This window comes from Mirounga leonina, unplaced genomic scaffold, assembly GCF_011800145.1.
Source record: "Mirounga leonina isolate KUSES-001 unplaced genomic scaffold, KU_Mleo_1.0 Mir_154, whole genome shotgun sequence".
Taxonomy (NCBI): Eukaryota; Metazoa; Chordata; class Mammalia; order Carnivora; family Phocidae; genus Mirounga; species Mirounga leonina.
The window spans coordinates 33,139,829-33,160,079 of NW_023270389.1; the positions used below are offsets into that span (position 1 = coordinate 33,139,829).

The following is a 20,251-nucleotide window of genomic DNA, read 5'->3' on the forward strand; positions in this document are numbered from 1 at the left end:
GGTGTTGGGCTGGTTGGTGAAGGTGGTTGTGGGGGTGGGTAGGGTTGATTCCAGAGTGGCATGAGGACATGTTGGGGGGTAATGGAACTTGTCTGGGTCTTTATTGTGGTAATTTCATGATTATTTGCATTATTTGCTGGATACTGGAAAGGGTGACGTTTACTGTATGTGAGCTGTGTCTAGCCAACATGAAGAAGCCATTGCCGGTAACAGCAGCTTAGCACAACAGTGCGAAAGTCAGGGAACCTCAAGTCAGGAGAATGTGATTTGAAAAGAAATATTAAAGAGAGAGAGAGACTTACCTGTGGAAGAGTAGCAAGAAGTCAAGCATACATGCTGTTGGAGCGTCAGAAAGAGGAGAAAGAACAGGATAGACAACGATTTGAATAAATATTGGCCAAATATTAACCACATTTGTCCCAAAACAGTAACGTCACAGAACCAAGAAAGTCCGTGACCCCAGCAGGATAAATACACTGTTTTCATTTACCAAGGAACCCCCACTAAACTAAACGCATCAGGGTGAAACTACTGAAAACAAAAGGTGTGCGAGGAGAAGCAGTCAGGGAGAGGGGAGAATAAACGCACGTCACACTGTCCCCCCTGCCCCCGCCCCAGTGTGAGTGACAGCTGACTTGTCCTGAGCAACGGTGGAGACTGGAAGACAGCATCTGCTAGTGTGCTGGAAACACTTAATCTAGAATTCTCCGTCAAGGAGAACTCTTTCAAAACTGAAGATGAGGAAATGAAACATTTGGAGATAAACCCAGGCCAAGAGGATCACGGGCCGACCTGCACTATAGGAATTGCTACGGAAGTTCCTCAGGCTGCGGGAGAGTCAGAATCCCTGGGAGCAGGGGAAGAACAGTCCTCTGGTTGAAAAGGCTGTCCACTCTCTGGCCCTTATCTCTTGCTCAGATTTAATGTCCTAAGATGTTCTGTTATACTCACTGCCCAGCCCTGTGGTTTTTGTCTTTGTTTCCAAATTCTCCCAAGCCCATTAATCGATTCTGAAATCAATCTGTCGGGTCATGAGCAGTAGTTTACCTCTTAAGAGGTAGAGTGGAATGGGAAATAGCAGAGCCCGCTGGTATGAGGCTAACTTGTGTTTCAGGCCTGTGCGCTCATATACTGGTTTACAGGGTAAAAGGTGTTGTTTGAGCTCTGGGTTGCAGGCCAAGATGTTTGGAAAACACTGCCCTAACTCCATTGGCCTTTGCATTTCTTGAACATCCTGGTTTGTGTATGTTGTTGCTACCTGAGCGCTTCCTTTTTGCCTATCTTTGCATGGCTACCTGCTTTTCAACTTGCAAATTTGAGCTCAAGTATTGCCTGCTCAGGAGGGTTTTTCCCACCTTTCTAGAAAAGCAGGGTATGCAATCAGTGTCAACATGACCTTCCAAAAGTCCCTAGAGCAAAGGAGGATCAAAACTTGCTCTTGAACTTACCCCAGATTTGTATGTGGCAGTCAGGCCTTTCTCAAACCTTGTCAGGAACGGGAAAAAATGTAGGAAAGCCAATAAATTATAATGCTAGTCTTTTCTAGATGGAAAAAAGTTATTCGATTTCTCTAAATCTGTTTCCCTGGAGTTAAAATGTACATACGTATGCAGGTTTCTTGGGTGTCTTTTTTTTTTTTTTCTTTCTTTTATTTAATACCTTGCCTTTCATTCCTTGTATGTTTCTTCCCGATGGGAATTACTAGCTTGTATATTTTTTCTGCTCCTATGTTAGAGCAGCTTTCCATTAATTCTGGACTTTCTCCACTTTTCAGTGGTCAAATGTGATTATCCTGTAATTGAACATGGAAGACTGGTATCAGGAATCAGAGACAAATATTCCTACCAAGCAGTGGTTCTATTTGAATGCATCCCAGGCTTCTATCTTAATGGCAGCAACCCAGTGTTCTGTGGTGGGAGAAGTACTTGGGAGCCTGCGATGCCAAAATGTATCAGAGGTACAAATGTCTTTTTCCATCTTTTTGTGTTAGCTTTTATTTCTTCTTCCATATCATTCAATATCAATGATACTGATTCATTGAAAAGAGGAAATTTTACTACTTAACTCTGTCTTGTATTTATTTCCATGATGGAGGCATGAGATAATATCTGTGTTGTGATTTTGTAAGTTTTCATAGGGTCTTAACAGGGCATGTATATCACACAGGTGTATAAATTTCTCTTTTGTAGTATTTGTAAGAATGCATAGCGACCACTTTTAGAATAGATTGAAGCATGAGAATTTTTACATGAATAAGTCAAGAATGAAAGGCATAAATCATATCAAAGAAAGCAGTAATTCCCAAGTAGTTGATCCTACATTATTTGGTTTTTCAGTATCGGTTTCTCCCAATGTAAAACCTCCAATTTTGAGTCATTCCGATTAGTACTTTCCTGCTTATATTTAACAAAAATCCTTTATGGTTGTTTTACACTCATTCATCATTTTTAGTAATGAAAGAATGAAGGACATGTTTATAGCCATTTTAGTTGTTATGTATAGTTATTCTAAAATTATTTGGCATAGTCCGCAGATATAAAGACGTATGTAAATTGGGCAAGTTACACAAAGTGTAAGTGGGATGCATTTAGCACTTAGCACAGTGCCTGGCATATAGGAAGCTCCTAAAGGTAGCTCATATGACTTATTGCATCATTCAAATTATTATTAGTAAAGAGGAAGGTCTGTGGCTTCTATTTTTTAACATGTCATTGACTTTGCTGTTTATTCCTTTTAAAGGTGATCTCTTGGCTCCTTTAGGGTATCTTCCTGGTCCAGGACTATGTCTCAATTGCAGGACTGCAACCAGTTTAGTGTTTTTTGTTTTTGTTTTTATGTAACACAATTTAAACTGGGAAATTTCTGCTATCTCCAGTAAAAGACCTGAATGTCTTCCCTCACCCCCACCTCTTCCCGCTTCATATATTGGGCATTTATTTTTATTTGGCAATTGTACCTAAATTTCATAGCAACCAAAAGACAGGAAAAATCCTTATTCATTGAAATGAAATGGAGGATTTCTTGCAGGGACTGTTTGTCAGCTACTCTACTTAAGACTTGAAAGCTGATTTTGCTATAACAGAAGGCAATATCTTCCTGATTTCAGTGCTGCTATCTCTGGTCTCTCTTTGCCTCAGAAAGGAAGAGACAACAGGAGTATGGGAGGAGCATTAGCCTGCACTGACCTCATCAGGGTCCTAGTTGGGCTCTGCTTACTCAAGTAACCTTATTTCTGTGGACTTTACTGTTTCACGAAGGTGTTGAACTCAAACAGATCATGAATACTGGCTTTTAATTTGTTTGTATATTTCCTATGGCCATATTATTTTAAAGGATTTGGGGAAATTAAGCATATTAACATGGTAATGAGAATACTTCTTTTTATAATTCCTGTAAACCTAGTATCTGATAGCCTCCTTGTGTACTTTAGTTGAGTGCTGTGAGGTTTGGAGGGAAAGAAATGGTTTTTTGGTGGACTGATATATTAAGCTTGCATATGAAATTCATACTCCTTGACTCATCCATGTTTACTCACATGGTCCTGGTGGCTATATGCCTGTGCTGTATTATGTGTGTTGATATGCTCTTTTGAAGGACTTGAACCATAAACATTTCATAAAGGATTTATAAAACACTGATAGAGTTTAGTTTTGGTTTTAAGATTTTATTTACTTATTTGAGAGAGAGAGAGAAATCACAAGCGGGGCGAGGGCAGAGAGAAAGGGAGAAGAAGCAGGCTCCCCGCTGAGCAAGGAGCCTGATGTGGGCAAGATCCCAGGACCCTGAGATCATGTCCTGAGCCAAAGGCAGACGCTTAATGGACTGAGCCACCCAGGCGGCCTTAGAGTTTAGTTTTTGAAAGAATTGTGAGAAGAAGCTTATGAAGAGAAGAAACTACAGTGGTCTTTTTTTAAAAATAAAAATCAAAACTCTCCATGGGATTGTCAATCATTTTTTATCATCGGTTAGAGAAAGACTATATCAAAAGGATCAGCAACATATAATGGTGTTAAGGCAGATCTAAATGTGCAAATATTTTTTAAAGGGCCCAAGAAATACTAGGGAGAAAAGAAAAAGATATAACTTTTTATGTAGTGTGATACTACTTGGATGATATATTTTTTTTAAGATATGTATGTTTACTCTGAACACATTATTTTTATGATTTACTATCAGTTAACTTCTAGGATTTCCATATAAAATACAAAGTTGTAGTGAACATTCTTATATATACATGCTTATATACTTGTGCAAATACATATTAGGTTAAATTCCCAGAAGTAGAATTGCAAAGTTTGGAAAGCATGTGTATTTTTCATCTTAAGAAATAATGAATCTTTTTAAAAAATAAAAAATCAACATTAAATCCATAATTTTATATTGATAAGGCTGGTGAATTGAATCAAATTTATTTTTTCCAGGTTTCAAGCCTACTCATCCAACCAAACCTCCAGTTTTAAAGTATCCAGGCACAGTAATTCTTTCTCTTGCTTATATTGTTAACAACTTTATAAGGTGATGAGTACAAAGTTATGTCTTATTCTAATTTCTTTAATTATCAATGAAGCTGAACTTTTTTTTGGTCTACATTGATTTATCCATACCCTTTGCTCATTTTTTAAAATTAGTTTTCTAAAATATTTTTCTTGTTGATTTGTGAGAGCTCATTATAAGTTAAAGCCCTTTTAATATGAAGTGGACATTTTTTCAGGGGTTTTTTCGCCTTATTTTCACTAGTCTGTTTTCTTTTAAGGTTTTTTATTGTATGCTATTAATTATAGATTGCTTTTTTAAAAGATTTTATCTATTTATTTGAGGGGGGGAGAGAGTGCACGAGGAGGGGGTGGGGCAGAGGGAGAGGGAGAAGCAGGGAGCTTAGCAGGGAGCCTGACTCTATCCCCGGACCCCGGGATCATGACCGCAGCCAAAGGCAGACACTTAACTGAGCCATCCAGGTGCCCCTCGATTGCTTTTTATAACTTTTTGTTGCATGAGTGGTATATGAATATATTTTTGTAAATTTTCAAACATTGTGAAAGTCTATGAGTAAAGAATTATCCTTCTTTTTCTCTAGTCTACTACCTGAATTAATCACTGTTAATAGTTTAGGCTATTTCATTTCTGTACACCAGCACCCTTAGATGTGTAGTTATACATATAGCTGGATATTTTTTTTTTATGTTAAACAAAATTGACATCATATTGTATATATTTTTTGAAACTTGCACTTTTTCCATTTAATGTTTTATATTGGGGTTATATTTAGATTTACTGCCATTCTTTTCAATGATGACTTTGCAATATGTACTGTATTTATTTATTTCACTATTCTGTTAGTGGTCTTCTACATGTGTAGAAATTTTACATCAATAGGTAGATGAATTAATAGATGTAACGATCTTTTCCCTAATGGCTATGTGTGTTGTGTCTTTCTTATAAAAGCTTTAGGTCTTCCTCATGCTACAACTTTATAAATATTTTAATCATGAGTTCTGATTGCAGTCTTTGTAATGAAATCATTAATGCATCTGCAAATCATTATGGCATATGGAGTGAGATCGAGTTTCTTTCCACCTCACCCACACCTACCCAGTGGCAAAGTGCAACATTTGTTGACTAAGTTGTTCTTTCTCCAACTGTTTTCAAGTGCCAATTGTTTTGTCATTAAATTCATAGGTGTTCTAGTCATCTTTGTTTCCTTGAACTCTGACCATTCTCCTGACAGTACTGAATCATTTTTTTCCACTCTAATACTATGATCTGTTTTAATATCTGGCAGACTACTTCCTTTTCAGAAATGTTCAGACTGTTCTGTTAATTTTTCTAGGTAAACTTTTATTATATTTTATTACTATTTTTTTTAAAGATTTTATTTATTTGAGAGAGAGAATGAGAGAGAGAGAGCACATGAGAGGGGGGAGGGTCAGAGGGAGAAGCAGACCCCCTGCTGAGCAAGGAGCCCGATATGGGACTCGATCCCGGGACTCCAGGATCATGACCTGAGCCGAAGGCAGTTGCTTAACCAACTGAGCCACCCAGCGCCCCTATTTTATTACTATTTTAACCATTTTAAGTATACACTTCACTTGGCATTATTGTATCCACATTGTTTGTAACCATCACTACTATCAACTTTTTCATAGTCTCAAATTGAAACATTATACTCATTAAACAATAACTCTCAATTCCTCCCCCCCAGCCGTGGTAAACATTCTGTTTTCTGTCTTTATGCATTTGACTAGTCTAGGTACTTCATAGAAATGGAATTATTTCTGCCTCATTTCACTTAGCATAATGTTTTCAAGGTTCATCCACCTTGTAGCATGTATCAGAACTTTATTCCTTTTTATGGCTGAATAATACTACATTGCCTTTTATATTTTGTTTATTCATTCATCTGTTGATAGACATTTGGGTTGTTTCCATATTTTGGCTACTCTAGTAATATTTCTCTGAATATTGGCTTTCAAGTGTTTGAATCCTCTTCTCAGTGGTAAACTTGAAATTGAAAATTTTCAATTTTGAGTCCCTGTTAGCAGTTTTGGGGTGCTGTATACCTAGGGGTAGAATTGCTGGTTATATGATAATTCGATGTTTACATTTTTGAGGAACAACCATATTGTCTTCCACAGTGGATGTACATTTTACATTCCCACCAGCAATGCACAAGAGTTCCAATTTCTTCACCTCTGCCAACACATATTATTTTCTGCTTTTTGATAATAACCATCATAATGTATGTTAGGTAATATATGAGGTAGAATCTCATTGTGGTTTTTATTTGCATTTCCCTAACAATTAGTAATGTGTTGCACAACTTTTCCTGTGCTTATTGACCACCTGTATATCTTTTTTGGAGAAATGTCTATTCAAGTCCTTTGTCCATTTTTGATGGGTTGTGGTTCTTTTGGTTTTGTTTTTGAGTTTTAGGAGTTCATTTTATATTTTGGATATTAATCCCTTATTATATGAGTTTCAGATACTTTCTCCCATTCTGTTGGTTGCTTTCTCACTCTATGTTAGTGTTCTTCAATGTTCAAAAGTTTTTAGGTTTGATGTAGTCTAAGTTATGTTTTTTCTTTTGTTGCTTATGCTTTTGGTGTCACATTCAATAAATCATTGCCAGATCCAACATCATGAAGCAAGTAGTCTTATTTTCTTCTAAGGGTTTTATAGTTTTAGATCTCTAGGGTCTTTGATCCATTTTGAATTAAGGGTCTTTGATCCATTTTGTATTTAGTGAATGGCAAGGGTAAAAATTCATCCTTTTGTGTATGTGGTTATCCAGTTTTCAAAACCATTTGTGAAAAAGACTGCTCTTTTCCTGTTGAATGTTGTCAGCACCCTTGTGGAGAATTACTTAACTATATAACCAAAGGTTTATTTTGTGGCTTCTGCTCCATTGGTCTGTAGGTCTGTCTTTATGCCAGCACCATTCTGGTTTGGTTATTGTAGCTTTATAGTAAGTTTTGAAATCAGGAAGTGTGAGTCCTTTCAACTTTGCTTTCTCTTTTCATGGTTGCCTAGTCCCTTGAGATTCTGTATGAATTTTCAGATGGATTTTTCTTTTTCTGCAAAGAGCATCATTAGGATTTTGATAGGGGTTGCACTTCATCTGTAGACTGTATCATATTTACATTTTAACATTAGTAGGTCCTCCAATCCACAAACACAGGGATTGCTTTCCCTTTATTTCTGTCTTTTTAAATTTCTTTCTGCAATATTTTATAGTTTTCAGTGTACAAATCTTTTACCTCCTTTGTCATGTTTATTCCAAAGTCTTTTACTCTTTTTGATTCAACTATAAATGGAATTGTTTTCTTAATTTCCTTTTTAAAAAAGATTGCTTATTGTTAGTGTGTAGAAATGCAATTGATTTTCACATGTCGATTTTGTATCCTGAAACTTTACTGAATTCATTTATTAGTTCTACCAGGCCTGTGGTGTGTGTGTGTGCGTGTGTGTGTAATCTTTAAAGTTTTCTATGTAAAAGATCATGTCACCTATGAACAGAGATCATTTTATTTCTTCCCAATTTAAATGCTTTTTATTTCTTTTTTAACTAATTGTTCTGATATGAACTTGCAATATTATGTTGAATAGAAGTGGCAAACACAGGCACCCTGTCCTGTTCCTGATCTTAACGAAAAACTTTAGTCTTTTGCCATTAAATATGATGTTGGCCATGTGTTTTTCTTAAGTGGCTTTTGTTACGTTGAAGATTCTTTCTGTTCCAGATCAACTTCTAAATGGTTTTGAAGTCCTCCTCTACTTCTGATTTTAGTCATTTTACTAATTTCCTTAGTAACAAACCCTAAATTCTACAATGTGTAGAATCATGTTGAATTCAGGCTAATTTTGAGGATATAGTAGTGATAAATTTGCTTCCTCTACCACAGAATATTGTCACAGGAAATATCAGTGGACAGGAAGAAGATTGTTGATGACATCAAATATAAACTTATAATTTATGATACCACTTTTATGGACAAACATTAAGGAAAATGAAGTTATAAATAGTTTTATACAAAGGCAAAAAATAAAACCAGTGAATTTATGGATCTTTAAGCTTTAGTCTGTCTTTCTTTTTTAACTTATTTCCATTTTTTTCCCTAGGCTATCCTGAGCCCAACGACCCACTAACATTTGAAGACTTTGAGGAATTAGGTATTATTTTGGCTACTAATTACTCTGCATTATGAGGCCTTGGAGTTCTACATGGACATATCTATTGTGTTCCAATCATTTGTAGTTAAGGAAGGAACAAAGTTTCACAAAATTTGACATTTCTAGTTTAAATTTTAGTAGTCCAGATAACACGATAAATGTAAGTGGTACTGTGTATGGAGATGTGTAGGTAATTTCCTCTAATCTAGGGAATTCTGATAGTCCTGGTAAGCTTTACTAAATAACCTGGTGCAGTACCCACAGCACAAAACAATGAAAAGTCAGGTTCCAGTGAAGAGTTTCACAAGATGGATCCTAAACCTGGAATCTGATTAGAAGGGTTCTATGATCAGAATGAGCTGGACACACTAGTGCTCACGCTAAAACTAGACCGAGGAGCAACTTCTTTGCAGTAGCGTATAGATGATCTGATCAGAATTAAATGGAACTACCCTCTGGGACCCTTGTATGCTCAGTCTTCAGACTTTTTTCATTTTTTCTCAGACGCAGGAATCATTGCTGTGATTGTTCTTACTATTCGTAAGTAGCCTGAATATTGATGCCACTTAATCAAAATCTGACTGCAAAGAAGTGCATTATTTTTTTTAAGATTTTATTTATTTATTTATTTATTTATTTATTTATTTATTTATTTATTTATTTATTTATTTGTCAGAGAGAGCATGTGCACACAAACAGGGGAAGGGGCAGGCAGAGCAGACAGAGGGAGAAGCAGGCTCCCCACTGAGCAGGGTGCCCAATGCAGGACTCCATCCCAGGAACCCCGGGGATCATGACCTGAGCCGAAGGCAAACGCTTAACCGACTGAGCCACCCAGGCACCCCTAGAAGTGCATTATTTTTTAAATGAACTTCTCAGTTTCTATAGTTTATATAGCTTGAAATGAAGTCCACCAGTCTAGAATAGCCTGACCTTGTATATGATACACTACATTTTGCTGGTGAATGTATATTCTTTTATACTGTACATGTCCGCTTATTAACAAACCCTAAATACTACAATATGTTTTCAGGATGACTGGTCATGAGTTTGCATCCCAAAGATGCTTTGGGTAATTTTCTAAACTAAGCAAGGATTCTTCTCTGGCTTCCTGTGGACTATTCAAGTGACTCCAGGGAATGGGCTTTAGATAGTAAAAGAGTCCAGATGAAGAGACATGTGCTTAAATAAAATAACATTTTCTAACTACTGAAATGCAACCAACACTTACTTATTTCTGCTGCTAAATTTTGAATCTTGACAAGCAGCTCTCAGAGTTTTATGTCCTTTGTTTCCTGGTCTCTTGCAGTTGTTGGCCTTGCAGTACTTTGCACCTGCCTGTATAGATGTTTTCAAAGGGAGAAGAAAGGGTAAATAAAAGCATATTCTTTCTAACTAACTCATGGTCCTTCTCACTCTTGATGTTATTTTGTGCAGCTTTTCTGTTTGTCCTGCATACCGTCTTTTTTTTGAAACTGTGCCTGCATAAGCGCACCATCCTGGTTGCATGTGTTTACTGAAACGACCTCAGGTTGCTCTTACTGCCCCTGAAGTCAGAGGACTCTGTGCAGAGTGGCCGTGGCTATTAGGACTGCAAGAAACGTTTCTGTGGGATTTGAGAGTTAGGTTCTGTAGCAAATCACGGACCATTATGGGGCCTTCCCCACCCAGCTTTACCCTGTGTCCTACACTGGACTGGTGGCCAAGATGAAATTTAGAATGGCTCACTGTGGAGGCTTAGACAGTTGTATTTGTCGGAATTTGTATGATGAAAGTTTCCATTTGTCTGTGTAACTTAGGTAATTGTAAGAAGCTACGTAGGTTCTCATTCACATACCCAATTTGATTTGTTTTTATGTAGAGTTGTTACTTATACTTGCTGAACTGGGGAAGGAAAAACAACACTATTTGATTTCCCTCTTATGTTCTCTTAATTTACTAGGCTGCAGTAAAACTGATGGGATTAAACTAAACATTACTGAGGGTTAAGATTTACAAGGCACCTCATTAACTTTATCTTTGTTTTTTCTATAAAACTGAAAAAAGAGGGGGCTTATAATAGAAAACATGTGTACAAGTATCTAGGGAAAATAGGTTTTTAAACATCAAACTTAAATTTTAATGAAATGTCTTTCAATTTAGTAAAAGACTTAGAACAAATCCTAGAGCATAGACCAAGATTGGGTGCTTTGAAACTGCTGATTTTTTAGTGATTTTTAGTCATTTTCTTTCCCTGTAGCTTTGAAAATAGCTTTAACATCAAACCTAATAATTTTAGGGACACCTGGGTGGCTCAGTCGGTGAAGCGTCTGCCTTCGGCTCAGCTCATGATCCCAGGCTCCTGGGATCGAGTCCCGCATCAGGCTCTCTGCTTGGCGGGGAGCCTGCTTCTCCTTCTCCCTCTGCCTGCCACTCACCCTGCTTGTGTTCTCTCACTCTCTCTGACAAATAAATAAAATTTTAAAAAAACTAATAATTTTAGGGCTCTTGGTATTCATGGTTTGTGATATATTTTGCCTTTATATTAATCCTCTGGTTTAGGCTATGTAAAAAAAGTACATTCGTTACACATAAAGAACTCAAACTTTTTCTATTATTGGTTATCTTTTTTAAACCACAATGCTTTTGTTTGAATCTTCAATCTTATATTTGTAGAACACATGATATGCATTTTGGATTTCTCAATCAGTAGTACATTTTTTAAGTCACATATACACAATAGCGTGGGTAGGGAATATTTATTGTCAGTAGAATAATTTTACAAGTCCAAAAGTTTTGTATAGAAATAAATTCTCAAGAAAGGAAAACAAAATAGCTTTCTGCTCCTTACTTTCCTTTTTTGTTTAAATTCTCTGCATCAAAATACTTACTGGGTCCTTAACAAGTATTACTCAAACTCTCCCTAGCTACCAATTAGTGGGTCTTGTAACCTGAGCCTCTCGTTTAACATGGCAACATAAGAGGATCCTGAACTCACCTTCTCTCATACACACGGAACCTACAGCTGCATATAAAACAGTTCCCTCTGAAAGAAATCTGAAAACTAACTTGATGGACTCCTACACATTGGGTGGATAAAAAACCCACATCAAGGGGCACCTGGCTGGCTCAGTTGGTGGACCATCTGACTCTTGATCTTGGGGTTGTGAATTCAAGCCCCACATGGAGCATGGAGCCTGCTTTAAAAAACAAAACAAAACAAAAATGCACATCAAAATGGGTAGGAGAGACCGAGATAGTATCTCATCATAAAATCCTCCCCAAATGTGCTAACCCACAGTCAGGCGGGAACTCACAACTCTGAGCTTCTTCCTGGAAAGCAAAATGTTTGAACCCCACATCTGGCACCCCATCTTTTAAGACTTGCACCTGAGAGATAGGTCCACAAAACATCTAGCTTGAAAGCCAATGGGGCTTATGTCTACGAGGCTATAACGAATCGAGAAACAGTTCTTAAAGTGCCCATGTGGATTTACTTTGGCTAACCCCCCAGGTACAGAGGAGAGGCAGCTGACTGAAACGCCTGGTCTTTCCGTGAAAGAGACCTATTTGCTTGTGTTAAAAGCTTTGGGCTGAAGGGCAGGTATCTAATGTCACACACACCTAGGACCCAACGGAAATATTCTTCAAAGCTCATGGAGGCTGGAGGGCCCCATCTCCCTCCGGTCCCTCTGCCTGGCTCTCAGCTGCTGGTATCTTTCAGAAGGGAGCTTGTGCCCAAATCCGGGGCTCTGATGTTTATAGCTGCCACCCAGGGAACACCCCTTGATCGCCTGGCACTGGGACCATAACAGAGAAGGAGCTGTTAACTGGCCATGCCCCAGGACACAGCGCACAGGCAGCAGTCTGAAATGCGCCCCCAGTCTTTCTGGAAAGGAGGCCTATTAGCATATCTTCGTCGCTGAGGCCTGAGGGACAGGCTTCTATCGAAACACACGGCTGGCTGTGGTCTTTTCCAGAGACCTCGGAGAGCCCGCGCTATCTTCCACCGTCCCTCTGCTGGACTCCACATTGCTAGGAGTTCGTGCACCTGTCTGGTGGCCCGCGGGCCTTACATCTGCAGGTCACACGGGGCTGTAACAAATGGAGAAACAGCTGTCAACTGCTGCCCAGTCCAGGACGTAGCACAGAGGTGGCCGACTGAAGTCATGCCAGTCTTTCTACGACAGGCCTTTTAGCTTATCTGCAGAGCTGTGGCCTAAGCAACAGGCTTCTAATGAAAGACACGTGGGGGAGCCCAGGACAAATCCTTTCCAGAGACTGAAAGACTGACAGGCACCATCTTCGAACTCTCCTTCTACCCTGCCCCAGATTGTCCGTGTCTCTGGGAAAGGACCTTATGTACACGGCTGACACCCCAGCTTTTGTGGCTACTACCCACAGGACACATCCCCTGATAACCGGCCCTGGAGGTCGGCGGGACGGTAGCAAAGGAACAGTTCTTAACTGACTGTCACCACAGGGCCCAGTGCAGAGGGAGCACACAGAAACGTCCATTGCCCAGTGTTCCCCCGAAAGAGGTATATTTGCATGCTTTGTAAGCCGGCACCTGAGCGGCTGGCTTCCAACCAGCCTATGTGCTGACTGGGATCTTCCTCTCCAGGACGCTGAGCATTCTTGACACACCCTCAACTCCTGAGAGCCACTGACAACAAAGTAGGCTGCTAGGACAATCCCAAAGGTTTGAGAGACAACCAAGAGCTAGGGCAGGGTTGAACAGTAAGTTATATCCCCTACACCAGGATGCTGCTTTAGGACTGGGAGAGCTGTTTTATCGAATGCCTAGAAACCAACAAGGTCAAGGAAAATGAAGAAACAAAGGAATATGTTCCAAGTGAAAGAACAAGATAAAGCCTCGGGAAAAGGTCATAGTGAAATGGAATTAGTGATTTACCTGTTCATCAATAGATGAGTGGATAATGAAACAGTGGTACATATGCAATGGGATATTATTCAGCCATAAAAAAAAGGAGGAAATCTTGCTATTTGTGACAACATGGATGGACGTAGAGGGCATTTTGCTAAGTGCGGTAAGACCGAGCACACAAATAGCATATGATCTCACTTACATGTGGTCTCTTAAAAAAAAAAAATACAACAACAACTAGATACAGGGAACAGATTAGTGGTTGCCGAGGCGGGTGGCAGGGGTGGGTGAGATGGGTGAAGGAGGTCAAAAAGGTACAAACTTCCAGTTACAAAGAGGTCACAGAATATAATGCACAGCATGGTAATATGGTTAATAATACTGTATTGTATATTTGAAAGTTGCTAAGAGTAGATCTTAAAAGTTTTCATAACAAGAAAAAAATATTTTAACTGTATGGTGATGGATGTTAACTAGATTTATTCATGGCAATAATTTTGCAGATTTACAAATCTCACATGATTGTGTTGTATACCTAAAACTAATATATCTAAATTATACCTCAATTTTTCTTTAAAAAGGGCAAACAATATGAATACACATTCTTCCAAAGAAGACATAGAAATTGCCAACAGGTGTATGAAAAGATGCTCAACATCACTAAACATCTGGGAAATGCAAATCAAAACCACCAAGAGATTATCATCTCACAACTGTTAGAATGGCTGTTGTCAAAAAAATATGACAGTAGTTGGCGAGGATCATGAAAAAGGGGAACCCTTGTGCACTATTGGTGGGAATGTAAATTAGTGTACCATATGGAAAATAGTATGGAAGTTCCTGAAAAAATTAAAAATAGAGTTAACTTACCCATCAATTCCATTTATGGGTATTTATCTTTATTTTATTTTATTTTTTTTTAAAGATTTTATTTATTCATGAGAGACAGAGAGAGAGAGACAGAGGCAGAGGGAGAAGCAGGCTCCCCGTGGAGCAGGGAGCCCGATGCGGGACTCGATCCCAGGACCCTGGGATCATGACCTGAGCCGAAGGCAGACGCTTAACCGACTGAGCCACCCAGGCGTCCCTATGGGTATTTATCTTAAGGAGAGGATATCACTGTTTTGAAAATATGTCTGCACACCAGTGTTCTTTGCAACATTATTTACAATAAGATACGAAAATGACCTAAATGTCCATCAATGAATAAATGGATAAAGAAAATATGGTACATATATATATATACACACACTGTTAAATGAAAATATGGTGTCTGTGTATATACTATATATATATTATGGAATATTGTACATATAAATATATAATGGAATATTATATATAGTTGTATAACCCATTATATAGATTCCATCATCTGATGATATATTATCCAGTCATAAAAAAAGAAATCCTGCCATTTGTGACAACATGGATGGACCTTCAAGCATTATGCCAAGTGAAATAAATCAGAGAAAGACAAATACTTTATGATATCACTTATATGTGGAACCTTAAAAAAATGGACTCATAGATACAGAGAAAAGTTTAGTGGATGCTGGAGATGGGGCGGGGTGGGGAAGGATGGGGTAAATGGGTATTAGTTGCATTGAGTGAAGGTGGCCAAAAGGTACAGACTTCCAGTTTGTAGGATGTACTGGATCGCTGAGATTTAATTTACAGAATGGTGACTATAGTTAATAATACTGTATGACACGTTTGAAAGTTGCTAAGGGAACCCATCTGTAAAGTGTTTGTCATACACACACAATATATGTGTAACTGTGTGGTGATGGATGTTAACTAAACTTATTGTGATCATTTTGCAATATGTACGTTTCTCAAATTATGTGTCCATCTAAAGCTAAAACAATGGTCTATGTCGATTATCTTTCAATTTTTTTTAAAGGCCATACGTTACCACTTACCATCCAAATTTTCTTTGTAAACAGAAAATTGCAATAATAAAATTTTAAAATATTTTCAGAAAATATATCTTTAACCAGTGCAATGTAATTAATTCTATATATAATAGCATAATTTGGAGGGAAAAGAGTTAAAAAGTAGTGTGGGAGGGGAAATTCATAAATGCTTTTGAGCTAATTTACAAAGTATAGAAATCTTTTAGGATATATATTACCCCTTTCCTGACAGGAACATACTCAGTTAGAAATTCAGTATTATAGGGCGCCTGAGTGGCTCAGTTGGTTGAGCAACTGCCTTCGGCTCAGGTCATGATCCTGGAGTCCCGGGATCGAGTCCCGCATCGGGCTCCCTGCTCGGCGGGGAGTCTGCTTCTCCCTCTGACGCTCCTCCCTCTCATGCTCTCTGTATCTCATTCTCTCTGTCTCAAATAAAAAAATAAAATCTTTAAAAAAAAAAAAAGAAAGAAAAGAAAGAAATTCAGTATTACAGAATGGCTTTAATCAATTTTAGATTCTCTAGATTATTTCACGTCAAGACATCGAACTATCTTATCTAACTCTTTAGGTTCTATGTTGTTTCAAAGCTGAAGTCTCTCTAATGCGGGTTGGTGGTATACCTTTCTCCTTTAGAATCTAGAGCAATGCTTCTCTAATGTTCATGTGCACACTAATCACCTGGGATCTTGTTAAAATGCAGATTCTGAGTCATTAAGTCTGGTGCAGTGCCTGGTGTTTTCAGTCTATCATGAGCGCCCAGCGATGTTGCTGCTCCCCTGGGCTACACTCTGAGTAACCAGAGGGGCTGGCTTTATGGATATGCTCACATTCTTGAAATTTGAAGAAACACCATAAAGCTTGGAAAAATTTTTCTCCTGTTCAAGATAATTGGACTTTAAAAAGATTTCCTATGAGTTTGTTTTGAAAGAGAGAGGGCTAATCTTTACCTTTACTTGCTGTGTTTAAAAAAGTAAAGATTTCTGTTAGATTCTTTGTAGTGCCTAATGTCCCTCACCTTCCTCCCTGAAACGGAGTGTTGTTGCCTTAGAAACTTCCTTATGAAACTGTAAAGTATGCAGTAACTGCTGTATTCCTAGGGGGTAGTTCTGGAAGCAGGGCACTAGGCACAGACCGTCCCAAATTGCTGCCAAAACTTGGTACAAAATGGATTTTGATTTAAACTTGTATTTGTGATGACTTGGGAACACAGTTACCCTTCCGTGGCCTCCATCCCACAGTACAAACATCGTGTAAGTCATCATTTTTCAGGCCATCAAACGTCTCTGAACGATTTGATGAACGTGGCCCCACGCTGAAGGGTTCTGCGAGAGTTGTCTGTTCCTTAGTCGTGAAATGGGCCCACCCACACACCTCTTCCTCTTTCCTTCCGGTTTCCTTTCTTACCTCATTTGCTGCCATACTTTCTCATCCGGGGATCATCGGCTCTTTCCTGGTGCTTTGCTACTGCTTGAGTCCTATCTGGCTTGGCAAGACTGCGCAGCTCCAGAAAACAGATGCCTTTGCTTGACAGCAGTGTGTTCACATACGGGTGGTGATTTTCGTTGCATAAATGTATGATTCTCTCTACTCTGGTGACATCATCCCTGGAGAAGCGAGAGTTTGCTGAAGTCCATTAGAATTATTTACATACTTTATGTGTTTTATTACCGGTGACCCAATAGTTCTCCTGGTTTTTTTCTGTTAAGAATATTTATTATTTGGTAGAACTTAAACCTATTTTTATAATAATGACTGAGCCAGTAACTTTGTAATTTTTAAGCCATCAGTTCTTAAATGAAGGTTATAGAGGTTGGGGATTCACTCCATCGAGTGGCCAGATCAGGCAGCGGGGAGCGTAGCGACATGGGGCAAACAACCGAAGGCTCAGATCAACTTGAACGGTTTTCTACTTGGCTCTCCAATTCTTGAGCTTTCAACAAGCTCTTCAAAATATTTTAAACAACCAATAAATAAGAAAGGATTTCTTATGAGATGTCAGGTAATAAGTTTTACAGAACTCTTCCCTCGGCGGGAAAGCAGATGTGCCTCAGGAAGAGACTGTACTCAGTGCATCTGAAAATGTCTGCCTTGTCATAAAATTGACTTCTCAGACAATATTGGATGCTGTGGGTATTCCCTCTAAATTTAAGGTGTGAGAGACAAGGACCCTTTGTCCTCACAGAGAGTTTACATTATTCGCATCAGGCTTAATGGTTTCAGGGGTAAACATTGCACAGAAATTTAAAATCAGTTCAAGTGCAGGGAAGAAAAATGTCCTTTTTTAGAAGTCAAAATACATTTTACTTAATTTTGTAAATGCAATCCACTTCAACTCCTAAGTATTAACTCTGTAATGGTATTTATTTGTTTTCCATTACCAGAATATTTTTAGCATATGAAAGAAACCAACAAAGTTTAGATTTTGAAAAACTGAATTGCATTGCCTTAGACCCTTTGAGCCTCACTGCCCTCTGTCCTAATGAAATGAATTGGAAGTGTTCCTCCCTTTGTGCCAGAATGTGTGTCTACACAGCGGGGAAGAGAGGAGATATGTATCCCCCTACTTATAATGTGAGGTGCTACCCCACATTACTTACAGTCAGGAGTTTGGGAGCAGACTCTACAGAGGCCAATTAGGAAGGGCCATTTCTTGGTAAAAGCAGAGTGGTGTCTTGGGTCACAGGAGCAAAGGGGAAGATGGAACATACCAACCGAAGTGGCAGTAGGGGCCTCCCCAGTCCTGTGAATCTTCCTGGTCTCTTAGGATTCCTTTGAGGCTAAAGCCAACCAGGAAGGTAGATTTCAGTCTGTCGTGAGCTCCAAGGTGTCTGTAAACATTGGAAGGTCATATAATGGATGGTGAAGGTAATATAAGACATCTGTAATTAGTAATCCAGGGTTAGATGTTCACCATCTTTATTTATTTATTTATTTTTAAAAGATTTTATTTATTTATTTGAGAGAGAGAGAAAGAGCACATGAGAGGGGGGAGGGTCAGAGGGAGAAGCAGACTCCCTGCTGAGCAGGGAGCCCGATGCGGGACTCAATCCTGGGACTCCAGGATCATGACCTGAGCCGAAGGCAGTCGCTTAACCAACTGAGCCACCCAGGCGCCCTGATTTTCACCATCTTTAAATTGCTTCGTTGTTCTATCAAATAAGTGTTTCCTAAAAGTTAGGTGAATCCTTTTTATCTTTCTCCTCTCTTGGATTCTATTTAAAATTCTATTAGAAGAAAAGGATTCCACCACCACACAAACAAAAGAAGAACTGACTCCAAAAAGTGGAAAAAGATGGCAGTCTCAGAGAATTCACTGATAGTCCTAACTCACAATATAAAATAGCTCCCAGTAGTCTCAGGAAATTGCTCGATCACAAGTGTATTTTTGTGACGGTGGTGTCTCACGTGATGGCGTCCCCCAGAGAAAGAAGTACTAGGGTATCCAAAACTGACATGGTTAGCTGTTAGGTTGGGTAGGCATCCCTGAAGGGGTCACTGGGCCACACGCACTGGTGAACCACTGACTCATCCACGGTGAGTTTTCATCTGTCCGTTCTAGTCATTTTACTAAGGCAGGGACTAGACCTGCGTTTTCCAATTCAATAGTCGATAGTCCCGTATGGTTACTGAGGACTTCCCAGTGGCTAGTCCTCTGTAAGTTGGCCTGTAAGTGTAAAATACACACCAGCCTTTAAGACTTAGTACAAAAAATGTAAAATAACACGTATATTGGGTTAAAGTAAAATATATTTAAATTAACTTCACTAGCTTCTTTTAACTTTTTTTAAATGTGGTTTCTAAAAAATGTAAAGTTACCCATGTGACTCATAGTATATTTCTTTGGAAAGCATCAGGCTAGAATAACAGGTTTTAGAAAGATGTCTATTGTTACCATAAAACTGTGATGTTACCCTTAGTTATTTAGGAGACTCTCTTAGTGAAACATGGTTTCTTTGACTGTGAGGGCTAAATGGGGCATTATTGAGCTTGAAGGCTGGTAGAATTGTTACCTTCTCAAAAGTTTCATGTCAGAGCCAGATTTAAAATTTCAGTAATAGGAAAACAAGTGTTTCTCTCCAGTCTTTGCCATTAGCCCTCATTTTAATTTAAATGAAATCTTTACTAAATACTTTGTATCATACTGCTCTATTCCTTGTTTTGAAGAGAATCAAAAACACAACACAAGGATAGGACAGTTTCTACACAGACTAGCTGAACATGTGAAAGTCATTTACTTTCTAGATCAGGAACTTTTGCTACTATAAATATGTTTTTAATTGTACATTTTCTAAATGGGCCTCTGGATTTAATTTCTATACTTAACTGATGTTTTCTGGATAAGTTGCCCTTTAGGGAAACAGAGGTTAGAGGTGAATATACCACTTACCTGAATAAATCAATCACTGAGGCAGAGCAGATGCACCAAATGGTTTCCACAAACCAGTGCCTCAGTTTATCTTTTGATCCAATGAAAATCTTAAGGTCTATCAAAGTTATTCTCTAGTTCTTGTACTTTCATGAATGCAACCACTGAGCCATAAGGCTGACATTTTAATATGGCTTGAATGTAGTCACCATCCTTGGATGCTGCTTTGCACTGTGGATGAATTTGGGTATGAACCTCTGGCCTGTTTTCCCTTGAATTAAACTCGCACTTATAGGACAACTCGACACAGTATCCCTGGCAGTATTTAGGCGGGGAAATAATTTTTAAAATAAGTCTCTGTATTTAGAGAACTATAGTTCAAAATGAATTATTTGTTCTATCAAATAATAGACTCTTTGAGCCTATAGAAAAGAA

At 38.6% G+C, this 20,251-nt stretch overlaps 2 protein-coding genes and 1 long non-coding RNA gene across 7 annotated transcripts in view; 2 read left to right on the forward strand and 1 right to left on the reverse strand.

The window, feature by feature from the left end:
• LOC118014269 overlaps positions 1–1,490 on the forward strand; it is a 7,423-nt gene extending 5,933 nt beyond the window's left edge. The window contains exon 2 of the long non-coding RNA XR_004680237.1: positions 23–1,490. This is a non-coding gene — a long non-coding RNA (uncharacterized LOC118014269). The remainder of the gene's footprint in view (positions 1–22) is intronic.
• LOC118014263 (membrane cofactor protein-like) overlaps positions 1–14,290 on the forward strand; it is a 36,201-nt gene extending 21,911 nt beyond the window's left edge. For 2 of the 5 annotated variants that reach the window (XM_035010431.1, XM_035010437.1), the window contains 6 exons: positions 1,775–1,957; positions 4,422–4,469; positions 8,617–8,667; positions 9,172–9,207; positions 9,977–10,037; positions 10,946–12,610. In XM_035010431.1, coding sequence (XP_034866322.1) covers positions 1,775–1,957; positions 4,422–4,469; positions 8,617–8,667; positions 9,172–9,207; positions 9,977–10,037; positions 10,946–11,123 — 557 coding nt within the window. In that variant the 3' untranslated portion in view covers positions 11,124–12,610. Of the gene's footprint in view, positions 1–1,774; positions 1,958–4,421; positions 4,470–8,616; positions 8,668–9,171; positions 9,208–9,976; positions 10,038–10,945; positions 12,611–14,115 lie in introns of those variants that run through there. The other 3 variants (XM_035010432.1, XM_035010436.1, XM_035010435.1) reach the window with 3 other exon arrangements.
• Positions 1–20,251, reverse strand: part of LOC118014266 — a 78,629-nt gene that overhangs the window by 34,650 nt on the left and 23,728 nt on the right. The gene's annotated exons all lie outside the window — the stretch shown is intronic.